Source organism: Anolis carolinensis, chromosome 4 (assembly GCF_035594765.1).
Source record: "Anolis carolinensis isolate JA03-04 chromosome 4, rAnoCar3.1.pri, whole genome shotgun sequence".
Lineage (NCBI taxonomy): Eukaryota > Metazoa > Chordata > Lepidosauria > Squamata > Dactyloidae > Anolis > Anolis carolinensis.
The window spans coordinates 214,279,566-214,305,971 of NC_085844.1; the positions used below are offsets into that span (position 1 = coordinate 214,279,566).

The 26,406-nt window shown below is 43.0% G+C and overlaps 1 protein-coding gene across 4 annotated transcripts in view; it reads left to right on the forward strand.

Annotated features, from left to right (window-relative positions):
• LOC100559261 (rho GTPase-activating protein 39) overlaps positions 1–26,406 on the forward strand; it is a 121,646-nt gene that overhangs the window by 65,528 nt on the left and 29,712 nt on the right. For 3 of the 4 annotated variants that reach the window (XM_062978771.1, XM_062978772.1, XM_008109958.3), the window contains one exon: positions 14,983–15,381. In XM_062978771.1, coding sequence (XP_062834841.1) covers positions 14,983–15,381 — 399 coding nt within the window. The remainder of the gene's footprint in view (positions 1–14,982; positions 15,382–26,406) is intronic. The other variant, XM_008109959.3, reaches the window with a different exon arrangement.

Here is a 26,406-nt window from a genome sequence, read left to right on the forward strand (position 1 = left end):
CCGTTGACTTGTGGGGTCCCGCAGGGCTCTGTATTGTCTCCCATGTTGTTTAACATCTACATGAAGCCGCTGGGAGAGATCATCAGGAGTTTCGGGGTCTGGTGTCATCTGTACGCAGATGATGTCCAGCTCTGTCACTCCTTCCCACCTGTCACTAAGGAGGCTGTTCAGGTCCTGAAACGGTGCTTGGCCGCTGTGTCGGACTGGATGAGGGCCAACAAATTGAAATTGAATCCAGACAAGACAGAGGTCCTCCTGGTCAGTCGGAAGGCCGAACAGGGTATAGGGTTACAACCTGTGCTGGATGGGGTCACACTCCCCCTGAAGGCGCAGGTGCGCAGTCTGGGGGTGATCCTGGACTCATCGTTGAGCCTGGAGCCCCAGGTCTCAGCGGTGGCTAGGGGAGCCTTCGCACAATTAAAACTTGTGCGCCAGCTGCGACCGTACCTTGGGAAGCCAGACTTGGCCACGGTGGTCCACGCCCTTGTTACATCCCGTTTAGACTACTGCAACGCACTCTATGTGGGGCTGCCTTTGAAGACTGTTCGGAAGCTTCAGTTAGTCCAACGGGAGGCTGCCAGGTTAATAACTGGAGCGGCGTACAGGGAGCGTACCACTCCTCTGTTACGTCAGCTCCACTGGCTGCTGATTAGCTACCGAGCACAATTCAAGGTGCTGGCTTTAGCCTATAAAGCTCTAAACGGTTCCGGCCCAGCTTATCTGTCTGAACGTGTCTCCCGCTATGACCCACCTCGAAGCTTAAGATCGTTGGATGAGGCCCTGCTCGCAGTCCCGTCAGCCTCACAGGGCCTTTTCAGTAGTGGCTCCCCGCCTATGGAAAGCCCTCCCCAGTGAAGTCAGGCAGGCTCCCTCCCTCCTATCCTTCTGTAGGAAGGTAAAAACTTGGTTGTGGGGCCAGGCTTTCGAATAAGAATCAGCAGCATTAATTACTATTATGTATGCTGGAACTCAACTGACAGACCCAGTCTTTTAAACTTGTACACGCCTATCTATATTTTATAAATGCATTTTATGAATGTTTATGTAAGTTAATTTTTAACTGATTTATAGTGTATTGTACTGTTTTTATATGTCTGTTTTACTGTAAGCCGCCCTGAGTCCCCTGTTGGGTGAGAAGGGCGGGATATAAATATTGTAATAAATAAATAAATAAATAAAATAAAGCTGCAGTGGAATCGCAAATTGGTAATGCTAGATTTAGAATGAATTTAGTTGATCTATGTAACTGGCCTCTGGAGTCTATAAAATCTGCAGCCTTGTGAGAAACAGTAGGATAGCTATTTGTTAGGAATGCTTTAGTTACAAGAGATCTGGTCCAAAGACATAGTTTGTTTCAGTTCTATAAGTCTGTTTTTGTAGGGCATTATAGAGTACAGTATTGAGAAATGGTGTAAAATTCCAAATGCATGACTAAGAAAGCTAAAAATTAAAATGCAGGCATTACACTTACAGGTCTAGTAAATGCTTTATGGGCATCACAGGCATCACAGCTAGTTGTGTGCTGATGTTAGGTTTGTCCTACATGATAGAGGGAATCCAGTTGGCATTTAGATTTTGGGGGGGAGGGAATACCTGGGTTTCAAAAGGGCAGCAAGGAGTTAATATTGGATAATGGGAATATCGAGGGAATGGATGATAATGTGTGCTGAACAAACTGGCCCGAGAAGGGAAGATATGGATATGGATATAGGTTTGGGAGTGGCGAAGTCATCAACAAAGGCTCCATTGGAGGGGGATTTCTCTCCCCCTCATGTTGAGTGCCGCCATGGCCATACCTTGCAAACGAAACAACTGGCCTTTCTAATTAGAGACTCCACATGGAATAGGGGTAGATGGACCTCGAAAAGAGCGATCCAGAGGTCCTTAGTTCAAATTTTATCAAGGAGCCTGACTACAGTCAAGATTAAGACCATTACGTGGCTCCAGAAGGACTATCAATCGCACGATCGCTCTATACGCCTTATTTCCACCTTTGAGGATAAGTCTATTATAGAGGAGTTATGGGCCCTTAGGTCCTGGCTGCTATTATGGGGCATCACCATCAGAAAAGTAATAGTAGACCCCGTGATTCGTCCTCTTGTGGCCAACTTGTCTTTATATACTCAAGCACTAACTAGGCCCAATGATAATAGGATGTTCAATCCTCACTGTAGGTCCCCTCCCTCAGAAAAGTCACATCTAGATGTTCTGGCCCAATCCTTCTCAGTCCCTTACCAGCAATCATTGCCTCCCCCTACTCCTTGAAGATTTTCCGGTAGACCCCACTTGTCCCCTTTCTTGGAAGCTAAGTTAGTTGGAAATTCCAGCAGTCATTTGGACTTGGGGAGTTGACTAGGCTCTCCAAATGATGTTCCAACTGAGCCAGATTCCCTGGGGGGTGGGAACCGGGTGGGGTTTGGTTCCATCGAGGTCGTGTGGGGGAGGAGGAATTGCAGTGGACGGATTCCCAGGGAGAAGCGCAACAGAGTTCTTGCGACCCTGGAGAAGGATAGGTGTGGTAGCCTCGATGGCAGCCCCTCCGGGCTGAAGGTCCTGCTGCTCAATGCCAGATCCGTCAAGGGTAAATCATCTATTATCCAGGATTTAATCCTGGATGAGCAGGCGGATCTGGCTTGCATCACCGAGACCTGGCTGGATGAACTGGGTGGAGTTAGTCTTTCCCAGCTTTGTCCTCCGGGTTTCGGGGTGCATCAGCAGGCCAGGCCGGGAGGGCGGGGAGGTGGGGTTGCAGTGGTCTTTCAGCAGTCCATCGCCCTGGTCAGATGCGCTGCTTTGCAACCTGCTGGGTTTGAGTGTCTCCACCTGAGGGTGGGTACCCGGGACAGTTTGGGGATTCTGCTGGTGTACCGTCCACCCCGCGACACAGCAGTCTCCCTGCCTGAGCTAGCAGAGGTGGTCTCTAGCGTGGTGCTGGGTTCCCAGCGCCTGGTGGTGCTGGGAGATTTCAACATTCACGCTGAGGCCACCTTGACAGGTGCAGCTCAGGAATTCATGGCCACCATGACGACCATGGGACTGTACCAAGTGATATCGGGTCCCACTCATCAAGCTGGACATACACTCGACCTAGTTTTTGTTGCGGGCGACGGTTTGGTTGGAGTGGAAGAGCAAACTATCCTTCCATTGTCATGGTCCGACCATTATCTGATCAGTTTAAGACTCACCACACCCATAAACCTCCGCAGGGGTGGTGAACCCATTAAGATGGTCCGCCCCAGGAGACTTATGGATCCTGAGGGATTCCTGAGGTCTCTTGGGGATCTGTCTGCCATGGAGCCTGACGATCCTGTTGATGCCTTGGTCGCTCGCTATAACAGTGAGTTGTCCAGGGCTATAGACATGATCGCCCCTGAACGTCCACTCTCGCTACGTGGAGTTGCCCCAGCCCCCTGGTTTACTGGGGAGCTGGCGGAGATGAAACGTGCGAGGAGGAGACTAGAGTGCCGCTGGCGGACAACTCGTGATGCATCTGACCGAGCACGGTCTAGAGCCGCTATTAGGGCCTATTCCGGGGCGTTGCGAGCAGCCAGGAAGGCTTTCTCGACTGCCCGCTTCGCGTCTGCAACAACTAGATCCTCAGAGCTGTTTCGGGTTGTTGGGGAGCTCCTCCACCCTCCTCAGGCTGGGGGGGCACCTGACATCCTGGAAACTCGGTGTAGCGAGTTTGCTCACCATTTTGCAGACAAAGTCGCTCAGATTCGTTCCGACTTAGATGCTGGCCTTGTTGCAATGCCAGGTGAGGTAACCGAGGCTTCTGTCTGTTCGATCTTGTGGGATTCGTTTCAGCTTGTGCAGCCTGATGATGTGGACAAGATTCTTGGAGCGGTGAGGGCGACCACCTGTGCCCTTGACCCTTGCCCATCTTGGCTTTTAAAACAGGCCAGTGGTGGGTTGGTTGATTGGTTTGTGAGAATAATTAATGCCTCTTTGGAGCAGGGTAGATTTCCATCTAATCTAAAACAAGCGGTGGTTAGACCTATCTTAAAGAAGGCCTCCCTAGATTCGACCAACTTGCATAACTACAGACCAATCTCCAACCTTCCATTTTTGGGCAAGGTCTTGGAGCGGGTGGTTGCCTCTCGGCTCCAGGGATTCTTGGATGATACGGATTCTCTGGACCAATAGCAGTCTGGCTTCAGGCCTGGTTTCAGTACCGAGACGGCTTTGGTCGCCTTGGTGGATGACCTCCGCAGGGAGCTGGACAGGGGGAGTGTGACCCTGCTGGTTCTCTTGGATATCTCAGCGGCTTTCGATACCATCGACCATGGTATCCTTCTGGGACGTCTCTCCGGGATGGGCCTTGGGGGTACTGTTCTGCAGTGGCTTCAGTCCTTCCTAGAGGGGCGTTCCCAGATGGTGAAGCTGGGGGACACCTGCTCGGACCCCTGGCCATTGTCCTGTGGGGTCCCGCAAGGTTCTATTCTGTCCCCCATGCTTTTCAATATCTACATGAAACTGCTGGGTGGGGTCATCCGGGGTTTTGGAGTTCGGTGCCATCTCTACGCGGATGACACCCAACTCTACTACTCTTTTCCACCAAAATCCAAGGAAGCCCCTCGGATACTGGATCAGTGTCTGCCCGCTGTGTTGGCCAGGATGAGGGCGAACAAGCTGAGACTTAATCCTAATAAGACAGAGGTCCTCCAGGTCAGTCGAAAGTCCGATCGGGGTATTGGGTGGCAACCTGTGCTTGACGGGGTTGCACTCCCTCTGAAGGCGCAGGTCCGCAGCTTGGGGGTCCTCCTGGATTCGGGGCTGACGCTTGAGGCTCAGGTGTCGGCCGTGGCCGGGAGGGCCTTTGCACAACTAAAACTTGTGCGCCAGCTGCGACCATACCTCGAGAAGTCTGATCTGACTACGGTGGTCCATGCCTTAGTTACCTCTAGACTGGACTATTGCAATGCGCTCTACGTGGGGCTGCCTTTGAAGACGGCCCGGAAATTGCAATTAGTTCAGCGCTCGGCAGCCAGGCTTCTAACAGGAGCAAACTACAGGGCGCGTTCTACGCCTCTGTTTAAGGCGCTCCACTGGCTGCCGTTTGTTTTCCGGGCCCAATTCAAGGTGCAGGTTATCACCTACAAAGCCCTAAACGGTTTGGGACCCACCTACCTTAGAGACCGCATCTCCCCCTATGAACCTGCACGATCTCTTTGCTCTTCGGGGGAGGCCCTCCTCTCGCTCCCACCACCTTCGCAGTTGCGGCTGGTGGGGACGAGAGAGAGGGCCTTCTCCGCTGTGGCCCCCCGCCTCTGGAACTCACTCCCGAGGGAGATTAGATAGGCCCCCACCCTCCTTGCCTTTTGAAAAAGCCTTAAAACCTGGCTTTTCCAGAGGGCCTTCGACGACTAATTTTTGGGGGTTGATTTGTCTGCCCATTTAATTTAATTAGAGAGTGTTCTGCCATGATTATTGATACCTTGCTGAGTACTTCTGCCACGAAGCTACAGAAGCCCTCTATTTCGGCCTAGAACTGTTTTATCTCCTTGTTTTTAACATGTGATGTATGTATTGATTGTATGACTGCTTTTCATGTTTGATTTTACAATGTGTAATTTGTCACTGTTTTTATTATTGTTGTGAGCCGCCCCGAGTTGGGCGGGATATAAGAATAAATTTATTATTATAATATTATTATTATTACTTGAAATAGTATCTCATAGAGCTTTTGATTGGTTTATTGCTTGTTCATACTGGTCTGTCCCTGCAGGGAAGGGAGCAGAGGAGAGCTCATTGAGAGGATATTAATAGACCTTTGATCAGCTGTACTTCTTTAAAATACACCTGGGCTATGCATGTACGTACATTCCCTTGTGTGAATCATTGTGCACTGCCAAATGCTTACATCATTTATAGTTTTCCCTGTATGCTTCTATCAATCAAGATTTATTTGTGGTTTTCACCAAATATTCTTTGTTTGTTAATTACAAAGAACTAAAAGCCATATACATATGTGTTATTCTAAATAAGCACCCTTTAAGGTGCTTATTATTGGCTTTAAGGTGTTACAAAATAACATTCAGTAGTACCAAATTTTTCTATCAAGAGATCAGACCTTATTCAGAAAACGTTTACTGGTGAGATATTAATTTGTTTGGAATATTTGTATTCCACTTTTCTATTTGACAGTGGATCTCGAAGATAGTATACAGTATGGGAGATTTAATACGTTATTGTTTGGAATGACTGGTACATACGTTGTGCTATAGCTGGTGCTCTTTAAAGGTCCTGTGGTGACCGTGTGGGAAAACAGAAAAGCTACTGCAAGTGAAATACTTAGTAACCAGAGCCAGGTGTAGCATGGCACTTTTTGTCTGTAAGAGGGTGAACAACCTTATATTAGATTGTTGACTGTTGATGGTGGAAGCAACTGAGTGATCTTTTCACTCCCAAGTTTTATGGGTTGTTTTCTTGATTGAGGATAGTCTTGTGCTTTCTTTACTATAGCTACAGCTGCATCCTTTCTGTTTCCTTTGCCTAATAAAGCTATTAATTGCTCTCAGTGGAAGCTATGTTCAGCAAGTCCTAATATGCCTTTCTTGGTAATACCCAATTCAGTCTTGTCTTTCTAGGGGTGCATAGTGGCAACTCTTTCTCCACACACCCATTCTTTCATGAGTTTGAGTTTAATTCTTGCCTGAAGAACATTTGGATGCTGCTAGCATGAATAGGAATTGAGGACAAAAGGTGTAAAAGAAGCAGGCCTCCACAAAGCCCATAGTGTGCTGCTCATTTCAATATTGTCGTATTCATGGTTGTGCAGTAATAGTCCTGAACCTTAACAAAAGCCTGGTGTTTAATGCAATTTGGCATTGTTAGCTGTCTATTTGTACAAAGTAATGACACAATTCCTGATTGTTTAAAAGCTGTCCATTCACTCTTCTTTGGATCCTCTTACTTATGGGAGTGGATTAGCAGGACAAGAAGTTCTACCAAAGTGTGGTTCCTCTATTGTTGTGTCACTCATAAGCTAACATTCAAAATTATGGTTTATTCTTGGCTTATAATGACTAATTTGTTTGGTATAACTAACTGGGAGCTCTGGTTCGGATGTCAGTAAATTGGTCTTGGTACGTTCAGCTTTTCTTGTTGGTAAGAGGAGCCAACAGGGAGTGAAAGGGCTAAAAATACCAGAACAGCTGTTGTCTACTGACTACTTTCTGGAAAGTAAAATATATCAACAGAAAAGAAAAGAAAGTAAGAAAATAGAAGCTTCTTTGAATAAGAACTGCTCCCTTTTGTATCAGAATATTTGGTACAATGAAATCACTCCCAATGTCTGAATTGAATTTCTGCCGTGTTACATATTTCTCACAGGCAAATAAGGTCACAGTTGCCAGTTCTCCTACTTTGAATAAGAGTGCAACTGTGGATACCTTCTTTGATTACTGGATTTAATTTTTTTTCTTTTAAACTTACCAGTGTGTTTTCAGTGAAAAAGATGTCTTATGACATCTATGGTAGCCATTTTGTTAATGGTCAGGCATTTAATTGTTATAGTGCCTACACCTTTACCAAAATTCAGAGATGCCCACAGGCCTGAAAATATCAGAGGTTGCTGTTAGTTGTGTATGTATTAGCTTTTCATTTGCAGTTTTAGTTCCTCATGGTCATAAAGAATAGTGTTCTGTATATGCTTAAAGTGAAAATGTGTTATTGGCTTGAGAAATTTCATTATTATGATTTGAGGATCTGCCTGAGGATTTCTTAAGTTGTTATAAATAATTGTTGAGATAAAGCTTTGTTTGAACAGAATAATAGAATCGCAGAGTTGGAAGAGACCTCATGGGCCATCCAGTCCAATCCCCTGCCAAGAAGCAGGAAAATCACATTCAAAGCACCCCCGACAGATGGCCATCCAGCCTTTGCTTAAAATTCTCCAAAGAGGGAGCCTCCACCACACTCCAAGGCAGAGAGTTTCACTGCTGAACAGCTATCACAGTTAGAAAGTTCTTCCTAATGTTCAGGTATTGTTCCATGTCCTAGTCTCCAGGGCAGCAGAAAACAAGCTTGCTCCCTCCTCCCTATGACTTCCCCTCACATATTTGTATATGGCTATCATGTCTCCTCTCAGCCTTCTCTTCTGCAGGTTAAACATGCCCAGTTCTTAGCTCCTCGTAGGGCTTGTTCTCCAGACCTTTGATCATTTTAGTTGCCCTCCTCTGGACACATTCCAGCTTGTCAACATCGCCCTTCAATTGTAGTGCCCAGAATTGGACACAGTATTTGAGGTGTGGTCTGACCAAATCAGAATAGAGGGGGAGCATGACTTTCCTGGATCTAGATCCTATACCCCTATTTATGCAGGCCAAAATAGCATTGGCTTTTTTCACCGCCACATCACATTGTAGGCTCATGTTTAACTTGTTGTCCACGAGGACTCCCAAGATCTTTTTCACACGTACTGCTGTCGAGCAAGGCGTCCCCCATTCTGTATCTACACATTTCAATTTTTTTGCCTAAGTGGTGTATCTTGCATTTGCCCCAGTTGAACTTCATTTTGTTAGTTTTGGCCCATCTCTCTAATCTGTTAAGATCGTTTTGAGTTCTGCTCCTGTCTTCTGGAGTATTTGCTATCCCTCCCATGCCTTCTAGCCCTTCATCTAAGTCATTAATAAAGGTGATGAACAGAAACGGTCCCAGGACAAAACCCTGCAGCACTCCACTCGTCACTTCTTTTCAAGGATGAAGAAGAAGCATTGGTGAGCACCCTTTGGGTTCATTCACTTAAACAATTGCAGATCCACCTAACGGTAGTTTTGCCTAGCCCACATTTAACTAGTTTGTTTGCCAGAAGGTAGTGGGGGATCTTGTCGAAGGCCTTACTGAAATCCAGATATGCTACATCCATGATGTTCCCTGCATCGACCCAGCTTGTAATTATAATATCTAACTAATATCGAAAAAAGAGATATTAGTTTGGCATGACTTGTTTATGATAAATCCGTGTTGACTATTAGCGATGACCACATTCGTTTCTAAGTGTTTGCAGATCACTTCCATAATGATCTTTTCCAGAATCTTGCCGGTATTTACGTGAGGCTGATCAGACGGTAATTATTTGGGTCGTCCTTATTTATTTTTTTATTTACTTACTTACAGTATTTATATTCCGCCCTTCTCACCCTGAAGGGGACTCAGGGCAGATCACAATGTACACATACAAGGCAAACATTCAATGCCATATGAACATAGAGACAGAGACAGACAAAGAGGCAATTTAATCTTCTCCAGCGTCCAGCTTCCTGAGGGTATGCTCGATTCCGGCCACAGGTGGAGCAGATTCTTCATCATCCACTGTGATGCCAACTTCCTCATTCCAAACACTGCTGGACGATTTTTATGATGTCATTAGTTAAATTAGCCTCCCCACATAGTGATACCTAAATTCCCTACTTGATAGATGCAACTATCTTTCGGTTTGCTTAGGTTGACAATGAGCAGGGCTATTTTTTATTTTAATGGTCGGGTGCTCACTCCGCCAAGGGCTGGCCTCGAACTCATGACCTCTTGGTCATAGTCATTTATTGCAGCTGGCTACTAACCAACCTGCGCCACAGCCCGGCGCAGGCTTTTTTTCCTTCTTGAAGATAGGGACCACATTTGCCGGCCTCTAATCTGCTGGAACTTCTCCCGTTCTCTAAGAACTCTCAAAGATGATTGCCAATGGTTCTGAAATAACTTCTGCTAGTTCCTTAAATACTCTTGGATGTAATTGATCAGGCTCTGGGGACTTGATTACTTTTAGAGCGGCTAGGTATTCCTGGATGACGTGTTTCCCTGTTTGGGGTTGGATTTCTCCTAATCCTTCATCCATTCCATGTTGCTGAGGTTGAGGTTGGCTTTCTTTTTGTGAGAAAACTGAGGCAAAGAAAGCATTAAGTAGTTCCGCCTTTTCCCTATCCCCTATAAGCATTACCCCATCGTCTCCTCGCAGAGGCCCTATTGCCTTCTTGTTCTTCCTTTTTCTACCAATGTAAGCAAAGAAGCCCTGTTTTGTTTTTAATGTCCCTGGCATGCCTGAGCTCATTTTGAGCTTTAGCCTTCCTTTATTTTTTTGGAAGTCAGCTCTCCTAAAGTCCAGAATGCATGTTTGACTGGTCTTAGTTTCGGCCTTCCTTTGTATGGCAAACTGCAGGAGCACATGGCCGCTTGCCCCTAAGGATCCGACCACTTTGACTGCATTGATCAGGTCCTCCACGTTTGTTAGGATGAGATCAATAGTAGCTGATCCCGTTGTTGCCTCTTCTACCTTCTGGACCATAAAATTGTCTGCAAGGACTTTGTACTCTTGGCCGAGTTTGTTTTCCAGCAAATATTGAAATAGTTGAAATTGCCCATGACTACTACATCTCTGTGGGGCCCCTGGTGGCACAGTGCGTTAAAGCGCTGAGCTGCTGAACTTGCGGACCAAAAGGTCCCAGGTTCAAATCCCTGGAGCAGATTGAGCGCCCACTGTTAGCCCCAGCTCCTGCCAACCTAGCAGTTCGAAAACATGCAAATGTGAGTAGATCAATAGGTCTGGCGGGAAGGTAATTAGCTTTCCAATTAGCAGAAAAAAACGGTGCATTTGGTTTTATAGCTAGGAAACAGGTGAAAAGGCAATGTAGCAAACCAAATCATAAAGAATTTTTATGGTGACTCCCCTGTTTTGTGAGAGAAATATATACTTTCCCCACCAATAAAATTTTAATATGGCAGTGTTATATACTTGTACTTTTTTGTCAGTGAGATGGGAGTCATCCAAGTATAGCACCACAATGAATTAATGTACAGTACTTTTTGTATTCTCCCTTCATGATATTGTCTTGGGATTTCGATTTTAAAAAAAAGACTTTTGTGAAGACTTCACAATTTAGTACAAGTATTAGAATTACATGCAGTACATATCAGCAACTGGTAGACTTGGTAAAATGTGTTGGAAGGATTTGTTGAATTAAATGTAGGATCCCAGTAGAAACTGATGAAGACTCTTGCAAAGGTAAGCTTGAGAATTCTTGCTGGCAGCATTAGAAAACCTAATACCCTTGAATGCAATTACATTGGGGAATGGAGCTAAAAAAATAGGCTTAGAAGAAGAGGTTAGAGGAGCATAAAAATACTATATATAGCCTTCTTCAGAAGAGAAGAGGTGAGGAATTTTAAAAGAGTACATTTCAAATTAAAAGGAATACTTTCATATTGATTTAATTCTCAACAATGTGTAACAAATTCATTGTTTTAAACGAGCTCTTTTAAACAAAAGCCTTGTTTACAGAATTCCAGTGAGGGACGTGGCAGACTTTTCTGTGGTATGTTGAATGTTACAAAATACAATCTGAGTGTTCTGCAAATTTCCCTGACAAAGCAGTAGTATTCAGGTCAGTCAAAGTTGGAACGTCTTTTGTTCAGACTTCTGAGAATAATGCTTTGGAATTTAAAGGCTCCCAGTAGCATTGTCCCTGCTCTCTTGTTGGTACAATTTACTGCTAACTCTTGTCGAATTCTCCTTCATCTCAACAAATAGGCAATTTATCTTATTTATGCTGAGTTTAAAGAAATCTACAACAGAAACAAGTTATGTTTACCTTTTAAAATTATGTTTGAATGTTGAGTTTGTGATTAAAACTTTCAAGCATTTGGGAGGAGTGTATATACAAAAGTTAATGTTTGTCATTTCTTGTTGCAAAATTCCCATGAAGTGAAATAATAATTGCTTTTTTGTCCTTCAAAGTTAAGTGACAGTATATCTCTGCTACACAGTTATAGCAGTTTAATATTGTTTAATACCCATGGCTTCATCCTACAGAATTTTGGGATTTGTACTTTGGCGAGGCACTTGCTGTTCTCTGCTGGAGGTATAGAACATTGTAGTTCAGGGGAGTGCACTAGTTTTCTTGCAGGGAATTGTAAATATCTCTAAACTACAAAGCCTAACTATTCTCTCATATAGAGCCATGATAAGTAAAGTAGTGTTGAATTGTTCTAACATTCTAGTGTATATATTCTGAGGCAGTGATCCATACGCAGAGTGTAACTTTTTTAAAAAGCTTTATTTTAGAAACACCCTGTGACAAGGAACTTGTCTGAAATTACTCCACATGGTAAGGGCTCTGCAAACCACATGGGCATCTATCTACTTCAGATAAATCACATGCCATGTTGAATTTCCTGTGTTACATTTTCCGTGTCTGTCTCTATCCAGCTTGCAGGTTTGAATGACACATTTCACCAAATCCTTTAACACTGACTTGAACTTACTGCCTCGGAGTGTGGTGGAAGCTTCTTCTTTCAAGGCTTTTAAACACAGGCCGGATGATCCTCTGTCAGGGGTGCTTTGATTATGCTTTTCCTGCATGACAGGCATTGAACTAGATGGCCCATGCAGTCACTTCCAACTACAGTATAAGATTCTATGATATTATGACCTGTTCTAGATAAAGCATATTCAAATTGGCCTTTTAAACCATTTTGATACCTGTAGAGTATTGCTGAGCCCCCGGTGGCGCAGTGTGTTGAAGCGCTGAGCTGTTGAACTTGCAGACTGAAAGGTTGCAAGTTCGAATCCGGGGAGCGGAGTGAGCACCCACTGTTAGCTCCAGCTTCTTCTGCTAACCTAGCAGTTCGAAAACATGCAAATGTAGATCAATAGGTACCACTCCGGCACGAAAGTAACGGCGCTCCATGCAGTCATGCCACATGACCTTGGAGGTGTCTACGGACAATGCCGGCTCTTCGGCTTAGAAACGGAGATGAGCACCAATCCCCAAAGTCGAACATGACTGGACTTAATGTTAGGGGAAACCTTTACTTTTACCTTTACTAGAGTCTTGCTATCATTAATGTATTAATGTCAATTAATCCCTCCAGATTAGATGTTTCAGTACCCCGAAGTCATGTTTAGTTAAAGAATTCACAAATAATACAATGTATTTTACAACATAATTATCTGAAATGTTTTAAGCAATGTTTCAGTTACCTGCCATTGTGTTCTGTACTGACAATGAACAGCTGGAACAAAATTTATTCCAACAAATCAATTGCATTTGCCACTGGGAAACTTTTTTCCCCATACAAAGTACAAGTATATCTGGAGACCTATATTCTCATATCATTTGTGTTTGAAATGGGATACTGAAAAGCTGATGTTTAGAATGCTTAATCGATCCTTCAAAAGTGAGGAAGCAGAGGTGGAAGAGCAATAAGCTCATGCTCATTTGATATGGTCTATGAATGACTAATAGAGATGCTATTGTGATCCTGATACTGATATCACAGACGTTTGACCATAGAGCAAATAGAGATAAAATTCAAAAATGACCAGAGTCAAAAACAAACAAAGAAACATTGCTAGAAATCTTGGAACTGTTTCCAAAAGAAAGCATTCTTTACCACATAATTTGTGGTGCAAATAGTGAAGAACAGTATGTATTCAGAACATGGAATGAGAGGGATCCTACCAGAGTCACAGCCCTATTATATTATTATTATTATTATTATTATTATTATTATTATTAATAATAATAATAATAATAATAATAATACATTACTTTTTCTTTTTACAAAAGTAGACTCAATGTGGTGTGAGTATCACTAACCTGAAAGCATGTGTTTATCTATTGTTTTGGAGACATATAGAAGTGTAGCATCTAGTCTCAGGTACTGCTATTTCAGAGCGATGATTAGTCTGAAGCGATTATCACAAGTTATTGAAGCTTAATGACAGGAAAATATGTGAAGTGTAGCATTACTGATAAACTGTGTTTGCTGAGCAGCTTCAAATGGGGTACACACCAGGGACAGAAGTAATAATTAAGGGGTACCTGTTTGAGTTCACAAATAATTGCTTCTTCCCATAGTACATACCAGATAAACTAGGGGGAAATTGCAAAAAGTGTTCTAGAACTGCAGTACTAAGTAATCATATCCTCTGAAATGAGACCGCTACCTGAATAGACAACCTAGTACACGATCAGAATTCTCCCTTGGTTGGAGTTAGCTGACAGTATGAATTGACCCATATTGCTGTACTGGATTAAAGGGTGGGAAACAGACAGAAGGCTTACTAACGAAAGACCTGATGTGTATATTAGCACAATTCAGGAAAATAAGCTATATCTCCCCCCCCCCCTTTGTTATTTATACAGTTGGGCAGCAGATTAAAAAATGGCAGACAGTACACCACATGTGGGAAATTTATGATCCTTCATTGCCTCAGCAGGGATAATTTTGTTATTGAGATAGAAAATTACTCCACAATATCATTAATGCTAGGGCTAGGACTTTCTGCAAATAAATAAAGCAGATTCTTTAGGATTTATGTTAATTTGCTGATTTGGGCAAGTTGCTATAAAGATTTATGTTATTTATATTGGGAAATAATAATCCAATCTTTTTAAGACAAAAATTATGTTGCCTGGATATTTTAGCAGAAAATGAGATCTATCAAATACAGTACTCCGAATAAATGTTCTGCTATATGTGGGTTTTTAAAGTTTTGGATGTTTTGATATTGTGGAATAACTTTTATTATAGATCCACACTCATGTAAAAAATGGAACGCTTTTATCCCTGAGACACATTGGAATGCTTAATAATACCACAGAATTCATTCAGTAAAAGGTTTTTTTTAATCGCATGGATGAGACGTAATAGCTTTATTATTCACTTCGTTTTGTGTTTTTAATAATATTGACCAGTACTTTAGTGGAAAGGCAAGATATAAATGTGATAAATCATTTTCTTTCCTGAAAGAAAAGCTTGTCTAATCAGCCATTGGTGTGTGTCTTTGTGTGTGTGATTGAGAAATAGAGATTGAAACAGTAGCAGTAATAGTAGAAGTAGTAATTGTAGTATATAATAGGTTTTTGTGATCAAGAACTTCGCATTTGATGTGTAGGTGACCACAGATACCAAACCTAGTTCTGATGTGATTACCCTATGTTTACAGACCAAACTAACAGTGCCATATCTTTGTTATTTCAGCTCAGATTGGGTGGAGATCATCGAACCCCGTTCTCGGGAGCGAATGTACGTCAACTTGACAACTGGTGAGTGTGGCTGGGATGCTCCAGCCAACCTCAGAGTTCGCCAGTCTGATGAGAACCAGTGGTGGGAGCTCTTTGACCAAAACAACAACCGCTTTTACTACTATAATGCCATTACACAGCAAACAGTATGGCACAGGCCACAGGGCTGTGACATTGTGCCTCTTGCTCAGCTCCAAGCCATGAAACGCAACTCCCAGTCTGACTTCAGGACATCTCAGCAGAGGAGCAGCGCAAGTAGTGATGGGCGAAACACTCCTATCCAAATGGCTCTTGTTCAGGAAATGGAAAAGTGTAAAGAAAATAACAGTCTGGAGAAGAGATCAGAGACTGGAAGGTAAATGACCTCCACATTTTACAGTTTTGCAGCTATTTAATATGTTCATTCATATCCCTAGGTTCAGGAAAAAATTAAGTCAATAATAGCTTTATGAGCAATTTGGCTGCTCATCGTGATGAGGAATGTTACTGTTGTTCCTTCTACTCATGAAGGACTCTAAGAAAAAGATTTTTGAGCAAAAATATAATTGGGGAAAAGGTCTTAGATAGATGTAAGTTGCATTGTAAAGGACCTCTGGATACTTAGAAAACCTAAGTGCTCAACTTGATTTAGGAAGATCCCAAATCATCCATGAAGCTTATGTGGGACTATGCTTATGTAATCTACCTCACAGACCTTTTTAAAAAGTCTAATAATTAATAGGTTAGCAGAAGACATTACACTGAACTTAGTTTATTTGTGAAAGACAAATTTACAAAATTAAAACATTCAGTTAGAAGACATTGAACACACTTTCACTAGATGTGTGATTTTTCCTTAGTTTGGGAAATGTGGCATAGTATATAGTAGATCTAATTTTTCTACTATTTTTCTTGAGATTACCATGGATATAAGAGCTTTGTTGTCCAAATGTATGGGTGCTTACAAAATATAACCCCCATTTTATTTAATGATATTTACTCCCAGGTAAATGTGTATAAGATTGCAATCTTAAATTGTCTTATTGTAGATAGGAAATTTTTACTCTTTACAGGTTCTTATGTAAAGGATTATAATTAAGAGCCAAACTTCATAAGAATATATGTTTATTATAAAAAGGGTACAAAAGCAGTATCTGTTATGATATTTTTTTAAAAAAATATCTTCACTATTATCATGACAAGGCTGTTGTGATGGAGTAGTAGAGATACTACTAGTTGTTTTAGAAGAGGCAGGAAAACTACTCGTGAGCAAGACTCCGATGAGGAGCAACAAACGAAGAGAATCCGGGAAATACTTATGGAACCTACTGATGATGATTCCTTTGAGGGTTTTGAAGGGGATTATGGGGCTGGGAGTCAGGAGGATGGGATATCGGACTCTGGGAGTGAAGAGATGAATTGGACTAGGGTTCAAGAGATCCGTAATATTTGTGAGGAACCCACAAGCAGTGGCACATTTGAGGGATGGGACAGTGAAGATACAGCTGGATCCTGGGGAGTTATGGGTTTGGATAGAAGGTGGACTGGAGAGATCGTAGAAGGGCAGCAGCTGGAGGTGGGTTTGGTGGGGCATTGGGCGACTCCAGCTCCAATGAGGATTTGCGGCAACAAGGTTCAGCTGTGGATAGGGCGTTAGCTGGCTCAAGTTCTGAGGAGGACTTGTAAATAAAAGTAAGTTTGTTGCTAATGTAACCTTGCAATTGGCAAGGTGTTTGTTGGGCGCTTTCGGGATCTCTGTTTCAGAAGACGTGTTTGGAAGACTGCTTTGGAACGTAAGTGTTAACCCGGGTTTTTAGTGGCAACGGGGGCTGGCATTGTGTGGGTTTGCGCTGGATTGTACTGTGTTGGTTTTATGCATTAGCTGCCGGCTTGCCACCGTCGCTTTGGCTCTTTGTGTTGACCTTGGACTGGAATTCAGTGACTGAGACTTTTCCCTAACCACGTGGATTGGAACTTGGTGCTTGTGACGACTCCCTAACTACGCGGATTGGAACTCGGTGCCTGTGACTTCTCCCTAATGACGCGGACAGGACGTGGCGGCTGAGACTTCTCCTTTACAACGCGGTTTGGCTTCACGACGACGTTCTGGGGCACGGTGTGCCCGCTGGTCACTGCGGGTTATTGCTGGTTGCTTTCTTCCGTTTGCTAAGCTCCAACGAGTAGGTGGATTGAGTTTCCAGCCCTTTCGGCGTAGTTTGTTTTAATCCGAATTATTTCCCAGGATAATCCGGATTATATCCCGAGTTCGGGTTTTTTGAGTTCTTTTTGGACATTGTTATTTCACACTGAAGAGAAAGTGTTTTGAGCCCTTTTTGGTGGTTTTCTAGGCTCTTTTTGTGTTGTTTCGCAATAAGCTGAGTTATTTACATTGGCTGGTGTCTGACTCGTAACATGCTATCACTGATGAGTTTGTAATACTAAGCTTGTCTCCTTCATTTCTTCTGTGTTTTGGAAGGTTACTATGAACACAAATGGAAATTTTAGATGCTCTTTCTTTTTTGTTGGTTTCTTGTTGGTAAAAGATCCTAGAAACTGTAGCTATGACTAAACTGTATCTCCTAGAATCGTCCAGCCTGTTTGGCTACTTGACCTCCTAGGAGTTGTAGTGTGTGTGTGTATATATATATATTTACACAGCTTTATATATAAACTAGCTTTGCCCGGCCACGCGTTGCTGTGGCTTATCGGAATTATTTGTTGGCCAGGTGGAATAGGAGTGAATAGCCTTGCAGTCTGAAAGTCTGGCCATTTTGTGGAGTGGTTGGAGTAGGGGAATCCTTGTTTGGCTAGATTGAATGGCATTGAATAACTTTGTAGGTGAAAAGGCTGGTCGCTTTGTATATAGGGTATACTTGGTAGGCCAGGTTGAATGGGAAAGAGTGTTGGGATTTCAGAGTTTGGGGGGTTTGTATGTAGGGGAAATGTTGGTTGGAGTGGTTGAAAAGTATTGAATAGCCTTGATGGTTGCAAGGCTGGGCGGTTTGAAGTTGAAAACACCTGGAGGGAGGGCTGAAGCTTGGGTGAAGAGTACCTGGTTGAGCTTCTCGGGGCAGACGGCGGAGTATCTGCTGTTGGAGAGGGCCCTCATGCGGAAGGAGTAGCAGAAGGAGACAGGGTGGTTGCAGCGGGCCAGCGTCACCACGTCCAGGTCTCCAGAGCATAGGATGCAGCAGGGCCCTGCGGCCGTGGGTGGAGGTGGCTTTGGGGCCGAACGAGAGGGTGGTAGTGGCGTGGAGGGCATGGTAGGGGAGGGCGCCTTGGGTGAGGGAGGCCCAGTCGGTCTCGCGTGGAGATTAGCAAGAGCCCCTTCCTCCGTGGCTGCCTCCCTGCCTTTGCTCGGACAAAGAGAGGGGCACTTCCGCTCGTCGCTCCATAGTTTTGGTCATTGCCATGGTGACCAGTTCCGGTAGGTTGTTAGGTATTGTGGGTGTTGAAGTCCAAAACGTGTGAAGGGCAGGGGGAAGGTTGCCTCTCTTTTTACTGACTGAAGAGTGAATACAGTGTTGTGGTAAAAAGAAGTCCAAATTATCTAAGCGTTGATTATGTCTATATCGTTCTGTAGTGGTGTGTAGAGGTACTTATAAATATTGTATGTGTAGCTCTGTGTGGATTTGTGTGTGCGAGGGAAGGGTTGGGAGGATTGTGGTGCATGCGCACATCACCTGTTGTGGTTGTAGGTGTTGTGATTGTGTTTTTAGTATAATTTTGTTGTATCATACTTGAGGTGGGGATTATTGATTGTGTTGCCAATTTTTGAGTTTAGGGTTTTTTGGGTTTGGTTGTTCTTGTGTCGCCGTGACGCCAAAAGCCTTTTTATATAGAGAGATTGGGAGCAGAATCACTTCAGAAATGACGTATCTACGGGTATGAGATTCTGGTAACAACATGGTACAGCTTGAGATAGATAGATATAATCTCAAGATGTTCCATGTTGTTACCAGAATCTCATACCCATAGATACGTCATTTCTGAAGTGGTTCTGCTCCCTATTTACTTTGATTAACTTAGATATAACACTGAAAACTGAGATGACATTCCTTAAAGCAGAGCTCCCAGCTTTTGGCTGTAACTTGGAACAACAAAATCCTTTTTTCGGACTGCAGCTGTCAGCCTGATTATTTCTTTCATTCTCTTGGATAAGCCTTGTTGGACTATTGCTCTAGAGGCATGCAGAGAAGTGCTGAAAGTTATATCCTTGAGCATATCAACAACTTGCTAAGGAAACAATAACTGGATTTTCATTTAAGTTGTTCACACTTTGACTTTGTTTCTTTTACATTCTTTGCCAACTGATGCAAGGTATTTTGGTAAGAAGTAGCCCACCACTTGTTCCTAGCTAGGCATTTTCTGTATTTTTTGTCCTTAGGACAGTCCAGTCAAAACAGGATCCCTTCTTTTAAAAAATTAACCCCTGCCTTCCCTTTTTCTATTATCAGAATTTTAAACTTAATACATATAATATACAGATAATTTGCAGGTGGGCAGTCAGATTTCTAGTGCATGCTTTGACTTTCAGCTAACCAACCAGAGGAAAAGATTTCTGAATTCTGCCACTTTATAGTGAATGTAGGCATACCAGGAACAGTTTCCTGTCTTTCATCTGCTTGTAAGCACTGCCAGAAGTTATGAGCACGGTTGGCATGCATTTTAGCCCTCTATCTGGAACTTAACTTACAGGCTTATATGTTAAAGAGTCAGGAGCAATTTATTTTCTAGGCATTACTTATCTAGTGGTTAAGTTCAAAAGAGCAACCCATAGGACATGTGAAGTTATTTTAACATCTATGGTGGTGAAAGATGGCAATATTTCTGTATAGTGATTGTAATGAAGGACTGAATGAGTCCTTGTTTTTTTCTTTGACAGAACATGTTTTTAAATCAGAATGAGCATCCTGCAAGAGGAAGAGGCATTGTAATCTCCTCACAATCATTTTAATTATTGGCTCCTGCCGGTCTGCTAAACCTTGCTTAGGGCACTGTTGTCTATGTGAGATGTTGTAGAGATGTGTAATTTGATTGGTGGGTAGCACTGACTGTACAAGTCAGAAATAACATGTTTACGTCTAATTCGGGCCTTGAGTCCTTTTCGACAAACTTGATTTTTTACATCATACAGCAAATGTGTTTATAAGATTGCAAGGATTTTTTTTATCCTTGGCACATCTATATTTTTAAGGTTTAGCTAATAAGTGACTGATGACACTGCCATTTAAGAGTGATACAGAAGCATAGGAGCTCTGCCAGAATAAAAATTGGTAACATTTTACTTTCTTGTTCTATAAATAGTGGCCTCTTAATCCTATTCCCAGGCTGAGGCTTAAGTGGTCTTTCCCGGGGGGGGGGGGGGGGGTTCACCAACACCAGTCGTTTCCAAGGTGTATCTACACAAGGGGTTAATTTTAATTGCAACCAATTTGAGGAGTCAACCCTGCAAGGAAGACAAGAGCTGCACTCATTGACTTCTGAACTGTATTGTATAGACAACTCTCAAGTAAATGTTGTTGAAATCAAGGGGACATCGTTCCATGTGACACAAAGTTTGAGTAAAGTTGCCTATTTCTGTTGGTTGTTCACAGGAAAAGAAAGCTATCCAGTGTCATTAACCAAAAGACAAGAAGCAATATTTTCTCCCAGTGTTATGCATATAATCTCTTTTTAAAAAAACTATTCCTAGAATGATCTGTTTCTCAGGAGATATTTTAGGGTAACAAAATAAATATTTGCTAGCTGGATTAATGTTATTCCTTTTTTATATACTGTCTGCCTTTAAAAAAAAGAGGCTCTGTGTGCAGGAGTGCCAGCTTGTTTCTTGATCCAGTTTTAAAAGCTAAAAAATTATCTGAACTATGGTAAAATCTGTCATCATTGATCAGACCCTTTTCGTTCGTTCTTCCGTCTATAGCAGTGGCTCTGAGAATACTAAAATTCTCTAGTTGAAGGAAAATAAATCTAAATAATGACACAAAACATTGATAAAGCACATTGTGACAGAAGTGCATAAAAACACGATGAGGTCATTGCTTGCAAAGTTCATACAGAGTCCTGTATGAACAGCTGTGTATGAGGTTTTTATCCTCTGATATGAACAAAGACAACTATACAAAACTAATGGAACACCTGTCTAATAACAGTGCAAAACACAATCAGTTTTGCAATTTTGACACACATGTATATAGTTGGCGCCCATGCAGCTATTTTTCTAACTGAAAGCTGGTAAGATGTAACAGAATTGCCCAAGTTGGCAGGCTTGCTTTCCTCTGGTGGTATTGGGATGCATCTGTTCTAACCTATCAGTTTATTACATGGAGAGTTCTCAAGTTTCAACAACATGGCAGGTGGATGAGTTGTTCAAAGAGCAGCTTTCACAGAGGGAGGAAGAAAGTAGTGCTTAAAATAGCAAGGCAACAGCTTTCAATTAGCCATACTGATTTCCTACAGTTTAGTCTTGACACATGCACACTTGTGGGATTTCTTTAAAGGTCCATCATGTTTTATACCAAAGCTACTGTGATTTGACATTGCAGAATGATGTGTTTTCCTGCAGAGTATTGTATTTTCACACAGTTTTCCAGAAGAACCCTGAAAATGCCTTTCTGAGGGCTAGAATATCTGTTCAACAGAATGAAGTGAACTGTGTGACTTCAGAGGAGCATGTGGGGAAGAGAAAGGTCCAGCTTAGCTTGTCAAAATGGAATAGAATCCATCTCCCTGGAACTTTCTAAGTTTGATTTTTTTCTTGGTTCAGACTTGCACACAGTATACAAGATAAAGGTAACGATTTCCCCTGATGTTAAGTCCAGTCATGTCTGACTCTGGGGGTTGGTGCTCATCCTCATTTCTAAGCCGAAGAGCCGGAATTGTCCGTAGACACTTCCAATGTCATGTGGCCGACATGACTGCATGGCGCGCCGTTACCTTCCCGCTGGAGCGGTACCTATTGATCTACTCACATTGGCATGTTTTCGAACTGCTAGGTTGGCAGGAGCTGGAGCTAACAGCGGCCACTTACGCCGCTCCCGGGGTTTGAACCTGGGACCTTTTGGTCTCCAGCTCAGTGCTTTAACGCACTTCATCACCGGGGCTCCATAGTATACAAAGAGTTAATACTAAATTCAGGATGGTGACCACTGTGAGTGTCCCAAATGCAAATGAAATCCAGACCATTTATTCAAATGTATGAAACCATGTTTGGAGCATTTAGGTGTTGAGCAACCTTTCTTGCCTGTAGTATATCTCCCCTCCACATCTTTTAAAATACATGTATAACATGTTGTATGAATAATTTGGTTGGACTCAGTGAGAGCTTACATGTTATATGGGTTACAGTGTAGTTTGAGTACTATTAATTTCAAGATTGCTAAATGAGCGAGTCAATCAGTTTTTACAAAATGTATTAAAATTTCTTACAGGCAAGAATTTTACTTTGGTGTCACAGTACTTCATTCATAAACATTTGCAGGAGGTTGGCTGTATTATTTTCAATTTGTAGTCTTCCCATTTGTTGCAAATGCTTTCCATCTTTTGTTTTCCTGTTTATGTTTTTAAAAAAGTCAAAATAGCTGAACAGTGTGTTCTTTTTGAGCTTTGGGAGCCCTCTGTCTGAATAGCATCCAAAGACTGCACTATTCAAAAACAGTTTGTATAACATATTATATGAACTACATTTGAAATGCAAAACTTTATATGAATTGTTCACTGGGGAGATTGTGGACTGGATACATCTGAATATGTGTTTTCTTTATAAGTCCTATATTTTATCCTACCATTCCTTCAAGGAGTTCAAATGAATATACATGATATTCTTAAGCACTATCTTTCATCTTCAGACCAATTTTCAGAGGACAATATTCACAGTGTGTAAAAGTTATTTTTCACTTTAGTTCCCAGAACTATCCAGCCATCATGACCGTTGGGCAGGTTTCTTGAGGATTCTGTGATTTATACTCCCAAATTTTCAAAATTCTGACATTATTACATTAGTAGTCAATTCAAAGGGTTGTGGTTTCAAAGACAATTCATCAGTTAAAGGTTCAGAATACCCAAGGCCACTCCATTGTCCTCACCTTTTAGATTACCGTATGTACTTTCTAAGATTTATTAGGAAGGGAGGGAATGGTGTATCACGTTACAAGGAATTGTTCCAGCGTAGCTTTGTATTATTCAGCTATTTGAACCTGTGGCAATTACAGTTTTGAGTAATAAAAAACTTTGTATTGGAAACAATGCTTCTTACATCTCCATAGGCTTTTCCTGACCACACTCAAACTGCCATGCCAGTTTCCATTAAGGATATTGTGATTGTCCTGAACACAGTAGTATCCTTTTGTGAGCAGGATGCAGCATTGTATGTTTCCTATTTTCCTTTGTTGTGAAATAAAAACGCTTCCGTTCATAACTGACAAAGCTAAAAATACTTGTTAGGAGCAATCAAATTAACTTTTCTGTACCATAATTATTACTAATGTTTCAGAAAAGAAAAATTGCAGATTAAAGGCCCTCCACTTGTGACCATTTATTTGGACTGCTCACAACTTCAAACCTCTACTGCTTTGGCATGAGAGTTTTGTTTCTGAATAATTCTGTTGTGCAAGTACTTCATTAAAGAATTTGCAGATGCTGTTTGCCAGAGATTCTTATGCTACTTTGATGCTGACATGTATTCCAGTGATATTTAGATTAATTCTAATTTAACTATCCTGTTTGGTAGTGTGCATATTGATTAAATTGAAACCTTTTGAAAATAACTGCTTAGTTGGGCAATGTTGTTTACCGAACAAATGTGGACTGAAATGCCTCAATATAGGTTTCTGACCATTCAGTTCCTCCTCCACCTAATTTTCTAATTTCCTGCTTTCAACATACATAGATCTGAATGTTTTGGAATTATAACATTTTAGGAATTTATCCTAAAGGTTACAGGGCTTATTTGTTTTATTGGTGGTTTTGGAAAGTTTGAGGTTGATAGATAATTGCTTTTGAAAATGATGTTTTCATGAACTCCAAGGTACAGAACTGTTGTAGCCCAGCCTGAGTCTGAGATTGGGCCCATTCAGCCAGTGATTGTCCTTGCATCTGCTTTGCCAGAGGACTCTGGATTTGGGCCTGAAAAGCAACCAGAAGACTCTGGGTTTGGGCCTGAGATACTGCCAGAGTTTGTCCCAGTGGATTCTGGGACCAGAGACTGAATGGTTGCAAGCCCTGAGTCCCTTCGGGTGAGAAGGATGGGGTATAAATGTTGGAAATAAAATAAATTGTGAACCACATTTTTCCCAGCAGTCAAGGTCAGATCTCCAGGTGCCAGATGGACATTCTAGTTTAGAGGAGGATAATGAGTTTGACAGGAGGGGAGCAATAACTCACCAGAGGAGGGAGCGAGAATGTTTGCGAAGAAGCAAATGGTTGCTTTTGAAGCGCGCTAATGAGTAGTTTTCTCATGAGAGGAAGACCTTGGATTTCCCTTAAAATGCCTTGTTTTTTCTGCCATAGCCAGCGGTGGTAACATTGCTTCTTCTTCGAGTTCTCTGTGAATGCACACTGGTGAAGTATACTGCGCCTGCGCAGGCTCTAACGGAAACTTTCCAAGCTTTACATTTTCAATTTTTGGCGGTAACCACGCCCATTCCTCCCTAGCATATATAAGGCGCTCTGGCTCCGCACTCCCCAGTTCCTTTTTTTTCCGCCGCAGCAGCTCGTCGGAACTTCATCCATTTCAAGATTCAGAAGATAATATTCAAGATGCCAGTGCCTCATCTCTAAGGAGAGGCATGTTTTTTGCCTTCTCTGGCACAGGCAAACTTAAACTACGTATCCTGCTTCAAAGTGAATCTCCCCTCGAGCTTCGGATTTTTCTCACGCAACATCCTCGTTGGGCCCGTACAGCCAGAGGCTTTTCCGGAAGGCCTTGCCATATCCCAGCCTCCCTCTCCCTCTCCTTGGGAGCGGCCGTTGCTGAAAGCCTCTGCCGCCCCGTTCTTATCGGGCTCCGGTCAAGCTGACAATAAGCCTCCCCCTCCCCTTTCGTGGGAGCGACGGTTGCTAAACGCCTCTGCCGCCACGTTTTTAAACGGGCCCCGGCCAAGCTGGCAGTAAATCTAAAATGTTGCCTCCTTACCGGCTGGAAAACTTCGGCAGTAGCTAAGAGGCTGGAAAAAACAAAGACAGCCAGGCTAGGCTTCCCAAGCCATCTCCTCGCATGATTGTCCTTCCTTGGCTGGGCGGGCTCTTTTCACAGCTGCCCTCGCCCTCCCCGGAAGAGTTGTTGGCACAAATATAAAGGCAATCCTCTCCTCTTCGGAGAAATGCCTTGGATCTGGCTGCCTTGGCGGTCGCCAAGCTCCATCTACTGGCTCCAGAAAATCACTGCAGCCATGCCAACCCAACCTTTCACCGTCGACAAAACACAAAACTTGGATGGCTCAAGCCCGGCCTCAATGCTCCTCGGTTTCGACCAGAATGTCTTTTCTCGAACCCGGCGCACAGGTGAGCGGCTCCGAGGCAATGGTCTTCTCTCCATTCTCCTTATCAATGGAGAGACCGCCCAATATCTCCAGCCTCCCTAAGACTCTGAGATGCCTGAAAAAGGGCCATAGATTATTATCCATAGCCCTTGCCCCTCTTCTATGCTCCTTTGAGAGGAGTACGATCTGGGCCTCCCTCACTAAAGGTGATTCTGCCTCTAAATACTGCCGATGTGTGGATCTATCTTGAACTATACCTGACAAACAGCCTAAAAAGGATCAAGCTACACTGTCATTCTAATGCCACAACACCGCCTCCGGCGGGTGTTTGTTATCACAATCCCATCCCTGGCATTCGTCTTCTCTTGCGACAGACCGAGTTTTTTCCTTACCGCCCTCACGGCCGATCCTGAATCGGCCCCCGAGGAGAGAAGCACCACGGTATCTACCATAGGCTCTACCATCCAGCACGAGTCACTCTGCTATGATGGATAGATTGTCGTTTTACAACTTGACTACCTCGGGTTCGAATCCCAGTTCGGCCAGGTCTCCATGCATCCTGCAGTGTTCGATCAACTCCATAGACTTCTATATACAGAGGTTTCTCGCTACCTGGAGACTCATTCTCCACGCCCCCCGATGCCGAGAAAAGGAAATTCTTCGACATCATTAGTCTTTCCGACACGGAAGATCCTCGGTACCGCTAGCCTATAGGACTCGGCATAAGCCCAGTCCCGCCGATAACAGTGATATCCTAGTCTCAAAACACAGAGCTAAAAATACATCCAGCAGTCGGGCTCGTCAGTAGCCCCGATACTTCTACCTAAGCTGAGTCCATCAGTTCAACCTTAAAAATGTTGCACCATAATCATATAGCCATTTATCATGGAATTATATTTGCAACAAGTCTCACGGACATCTAG